Source organism: Emys orbicularis, chromosome 1 (genome assembly GCF_028017835.1).
Source record: "Emys orbicularis isolate rEmyOrb1 chromosome 1, rEmyOrb1.hap1, whole genome shotgun sequence".
In the NCBI taxonomy this organism is placed as follows: Eukaryota; Metazoa; Chordata; order Testudines; family Emydidae; genus Emys; species Emys orbicularis.
In genome coordinates this window covers 371,171,943-371,177,614 of record NC_088683.1, presented here as the reverse complement: position 1 = coordinate 371,177,614, position 5,672 = coordinate 371,171,943, and the positions used below count along the sequence as shown (strand labels likewise).

General features: G+C 46.7%; 1 protein-coding gene across 1 annotated transcript; it reads right to left on the bottom strand.

Moving 5' to 3' along the window:
- Positions 1-674: 674 nt before the first annotated feature.
- On the bottom strand, positions 675-1,670 carry LOC135895483 (olfactory receptor 52M1-like). The gene has a single exon (XM_065423594.1). It carries the CDS (start codon positions 1,668-1,670, stop codon positions 675-677), a length of 996 nt encoding a protein of 331 aa, XP_065279666.1.
- Positions 1,671-5,672: the final 4,002 nt, after the last annotated feature.

Sequence of the window (5,672 nt, the reverse complement as noted above, 5' to 3'; positions counted from 1 at the left end):
GTTTTTTGGCTTCTGTGTCTGGGTGCCATGCAGGGTTATCAGGTACCTGGTTTTGAACTAGAAAGTCCAGCCAAGAAGTGGATCGTACTGTGCCTGTTTCCTGCAGGGCAGGGGGGAGGTTTAGGGTCATTAACCCAGGCCTGCCCCTGCTCAGCTGGGGCCACATCATACCAACAGGCAGGCCCCTTGTGAGGCTTCAGCAGATCTCAGTCAAGCCCCAGAGTAGAGGGAGCCCAGCTGAGGCAGGGACAGGAGTGGAAAAGATTGAGTGAGGGAGGGAGGGGAGTAGAGAAGCCAGGAACCAGGGCAAGTAGGGCCTTGGGGAATAGGTAGGGCAGGGGACAGGGTCTCAGGGTCCAATTGTTGCCACCTTTCTAACTGCTAAGAATTAATGAGGTCTATATAGACTGATTCCCCATTTTGTCATGCTGACACAGCACAGTAAGACCAGGAAAGGATTTAATATCTCTTTCATTGACCAGTAAGTGATTCAAGAAAGAGGGCCCAGCACCATGTCACCAGCCAGTGCTTCACAGAGCTTGGTCTGAGAACCAGAGCACCAGGAGAAAACTTTAATTAGAATCATAGAATCATAGAATATCAGGATTGGAAGGGACCTCAGGAGGTCATTTAGTCCAACCCCCTGCTCAAAGCAGGACCAATCCCCAACTAAATCATCCCTTATGAGTAATGAACCGGAGCAACCTGTCCCGGATCTGTTTGGTCCTCACCCCATAGATGATGGGGTGTAGCATGGGGGGCACCAGTAGGTTCATGTTGCCAATAAGAACATGGAAATGCAGGGGCACATTCTTTCCAAAACGGTATGTGAGGGAGGAGAAGAGACCTGGGATGTAAAAGGTTAAGATGACACAGAGGTGGGAGACGCAGGTTCCAAAAGTCTTGAGCCGGGCTTCCTTTGTGGGGAGGCTGAAGATGGCCCTGAGGATCTGGATATAGGACACAGTGATAAAAATCCCATCCAGACCCATTATACACAATAGCACAAATAGACCATAGTAACTACTGATGTGGGTGTCGCCGCAGGCCAGTTTCACCACGGATATGTGTGCGCAGAATGGCTCGGGGATGATGTTGGTTCTACAATATTGCCACTGTCTTATCAGGAAGGGGTAGGGCAGTACAAGCATGCCACTGCGCAGCACCACAGCCAGGCCCATCTTGGCCACCATGGGGATTGTCAGGATGGTGGAATGTCTTAGGGGATGGCAGATGGCCACATAGCGATCGAAACCCATGGTCACGAAGAACCCGGACTCCATCACTGAGAAGCAGCCAATGAAGTACATCTGGGTGAGGCAGGCATCAAAATCTATCTCCCTGGAATTGAACCAGAAGATTGACAGCATTTTGGGCAGGATGGACGTAGAAAGAACCAGGTCAGTGACAGCCAGCATGCAGAGGAAATAGTACATGGGCCCATGGAGGCTCGGCTCCATCTTCACAATGAAGAGGATTGTGAAGTTCCCCAAGATGGCTATGATGTATATGACACAGAAGGGGATCGATATCCAGACATGGGCTGCCTCCAGGCCAGGAATACCCTGCAGGATGAAGGTGGAGGGGTTGGTGAAGTCGGTTTTGTTGGAATTTGACATGGAGTAGGAGTAAAGGTCTCCAACTCTGAGGTAGAATGCTGTTTCCTGCATGCACTGTATGTTCTCCTGACTTCCTGTATGTGCCCAGGGTCAAGGGTGATGGTCACAGTACAAATGCCTGGATGGAGAGACAATGTGAATATGAGACACTACATACACTACTGGAGGCTGTTCTCGTTGCTGAAGCAGATTGGTCATTCTTCACACACTGAAAAAGACATTTTCATTATTCATAGAAATAAATTATGAACACTGACCCTACTAATGCCAATTCCATATTTTATGGCATGTGTCAATAATTCCTACATGTCGTGGTGTGGTAAAGCTTAATAGGCAATAGCAGGAAACATGACTTTGGGTACTGGTTATCCATAATTGTTCCTTAATGCAAGGAAACCCAGTCTAGGGAGTCCATGCTGTAGGGAGTTCCCCATTCATCTGGTTGCTCAAAACCTGAGAATGGGAAAAAAACACAAACTTTTGCCAAGTCATGCTCCAGGGGGAAACATCCCAGCTAGATGCACCCCAGGGAAAAGAAATGGGCGTCATTGATAGCAACTCAGTGGAAACACCTGCTTTGGTAAATGATCGGGGGTAGAACCCCTTTTATGAACACCCAACCAGTCAGTTAGCTATAAAAATCCTTCTTAGTAGCTGTTCTCTACTTGCCTTACCTGTAAAGAATTAAGAAGTCTCACTAAAATGCTTAGGTAAGAGGAAGTGAGTTGGCACCTGGCCAAAAGAGCCAATGGGAGACTAGAAACTTTTAAAATTGAGAAAAAACGTCCCCTCTTTGTGAGGGTTGTTGTTTTCTCTTGGCTGGAGAGACAGAGAGCAGCAGGTCTGCTGTAAAGATTGGGCCAGCTATGAAAAATCATCAGCATTGATACCTAAAAATTACTAATTTGGAACTACAGAGAAGTAAGTAGAACGGGAAATGTTTAGTTAGAAGGGATCAGGTTTCTCTCTTTATTTTGGGCTTGTGGAGTCTTCTGTGCTAAACACAGGTGCTTTTGTTTTCTTTTTTCCTTTAAAGTGGACCCCAAGGAAGACATTCTTGGGTTTTAATGCTTTCAGTTACTCTTTAAATATCTAGCAACACCCTGATTTTCCAGATGTGTTGTCATAACTATAAAGAGAAGGGTAACCACCTTTCTGTATGCAGTACTATAAAATCCCTCGTGGCCAGAGGCACAAAATCCTTTTACCTGTAAAGGGTTAAGAAGCTCAGGTAACCTAGCTGGCACCTGACCAAAAGGACCAATAAGGGGACAAGATACTCTCAAATCTGGGGAGAGGAAAAAAGGCTTTGTTTTGTCTGTTCTTTGTCTGTCTGTTCCGTGTGCTTGCCAGAGACAGATCAAGAAGGCAAGCAATCCAACTCAATTAGAATTAGTAAGTAATAATAGGGAAATGCATTAGCTTACTTTTATTTTGCCTTGTGGTTTTCCTTGTCTAGAGGGACGATTTGTCTCTGGATTTGTAACTTTAAGGTTTTGCCTAGAGGGGAGATCCTCTATGTTCTTGAGTCTTTTGTTATTCTGTAAAGTACTTACCATCCCAATTTTACAGAGGTAATTATTTTACCTTTTCTTTAGTTAAAATTCTTCTTGTAAGAACCTGATTGTTTTTTCATCTTTTTAAGATTCAAGGGTTTGGGTCTGTGTTCACCTGTACCAATTTGTGAGGATATTATTCTCAAGCCTCCCCAGGAAAGGGGGTTTAGGGACTTGGGGGATTATTGTCAAGCCTGCCCAGGAAAAGAGGTGTAGGGGCTTGGGGGGGATACTTGGGGAAGGTAGGGCTCCAAGTGCCCCTCCCTAAATGTTTGTTTAAATCACTTGGTGGTGGCAGCATTACTTAATCCAAGGAATAGGGGAGTTTTTAACCTAAGCTGGTAAAAATAAGCTTAGGGGTTCTTCATGCGGGTCCCCACATCTGTACCCTAAAGTTCAGAGTGGGGAGGGAACTCTGACATGGTGGCAGAGCGGTGGGATGATTTTGAACCAAAAGCCCAGTAGAATTTTAAAAGGACTTTTTTTCCCTTTTTGGCTGTTTAGAAAGCAGATAGAGATCTTATCTCTCTTTGCCTGGAAGCAGAGGTATCAGGTCCTTGTAACAAAGGGATGTTTTTTAAGCTGTGAGCAGCTGGAGATTTTTGTCTGCCTGAGGGCAGGGTAGTTAACTTTCTACAAGTGAATTCACAAGCTAGTTTTTTTTTCCTTTATAGCTCTCGGGTTAGGCTAAGTTAAATACAAAAAGCAGGAACATGACTACCAGTGGAACAGCTAATAAACTAGAGCTAGCTAGACTGGAAGCAAAAGAAAAAGAGAACAAACATAAGAGACTGATCAAATTAAAACAACTAGAAATTAAGGCACAGAAAGCTGCCCACAAGAGAGCTATGGAGGTGGAAGAGGCTGCCCACAAGAGTGCGCTGGAGTTACAAGAAAAAGAGAGGAAGCATGAACTGGAGTTAGAAAGGGCAAGGGCTAAGCAGAATATACCAGACAACCCTAGCAATCCTTCTCCAGGTACCGCTTCCCATCCCAGAAAGTTCCCCACCTACAAGGCAGGCGATGATACTGAGGCCTTCTTACAAAAATTTTGAAAGGGCCTGCCTTGGGTACAGCATCTCTACCGACCAGTACATGGTAGAGCTGAGACCACAGCTCAGTGGACCTTTAGCAGAGGTGCTGGCTGAAATGCCTAAGGAACACATGAACAGTTATGAAATTTTTTTAAAAAAAGGCCAGAATCAGAATGAGGCTAACACTTGAGCATGTCTGTCAGCGGTTCAGAGCCCTAAAGTGGAAACCGGACGTGGCATTTTCCCAACATGTCTACCACATTGAAAAAAATTGGGATGCCTGGATATCAGGAGCAAGCGTTAAATCTCTGGAAAATCTGTCTATCCTAATGAAAATGGAGCAGTTTCTAGTGGGTATTCCTGAGGAAATAGAAAGGTACATCCTAGATGGGAAACCCAAAACTGTAATTGAGGCGGGGGAGATTGGAACCAAATGGGTGGTGGTGGCGGAAAAGAATAAAAACTAGTAGCAGTTGGAGTGGATATCAGAAGGGGCAACCCGAGACAACACCCTACCACCGGGGGCAGCCCAAGGCCCCACCTACATCCCAAGGAAAACCACAAACCCCTTATCATCCCACCACACCTGTCTCCAGTAACCCACCTCACCCCAGTGACTAGTCAGCTGAGCGATGTTTTAAATGTAATGAGCTGGGGTATGTGAAGGCCAACTGCCCCAAGAACCCCAACAGACTGCAGTTCATTACACCAGAGTCACACCCAAGGTCCTCAGGCCCAGATGCCTCCCAGGTATCGTCAGAGTGAAGAGAAACCATGAGTGTGGGCGGGAAGGAGGTTACAGCGTGGAGGGACACTGGAGTACAGGTGTCAGCTATCCACCAATCCTTAGTGGACCCCAAATTCATCAACCCAAAGGCCCAAGTGACGATTCAACCCTTCATGTCAAAATCTTTAAATTGCCTGCAGCCGAGTTGCCTGTCCAGTACAAGGGCTGGTCAGGAATGTGGACTTTTGCAGTCTATGATGATTATCCCATTCCCATGCTGTTGAGGAAAGACTTGGCCAACCATGTGAAGCTAGCTAAGAGGGTGGGAATGGTCACGCGCAGCCAGGCTAAGCAAGCTTTCACAACCATCCCTGTTCCTGAGCCTTCCACCAGGGCCCAGTCTGTGTTACCAGAGACCCAGATGGAGGTGGTGGAACCCGATCCTCTGCCAACAACTGCAACAGCTGTAGTGGATCCAGTCCCAGAGACCCAGCCAAAGCCAGTCCCAGAACCGGAACTGGTGAATCAACCAGCACCAGAACCATTGCCATCACTGAGTCCAGCGCTTGCAACCCTGTCTACAGCTCCAACACCAGAGGGCACCACCGAGCCTCCACTGGCAGCAGCAGCAGATAACCCTACACAAGAGGCTCAGCAGGAGCCTGAAATACAACATAGTACACCAGCGGACAGCGGTTCACAGTCAACAAAAAAAACCAGCCCTATCACCTGCATT

Excerpts from the sequence above, each read along its gene's own strand:
- LOC135895483 (XM_065423594.1), bottom strand. The coding sequence starts at position 1,670 with ATGCAGGAAACAGCATTCTACCTCAGAGTTGGAGACCTTTACTCCTAC.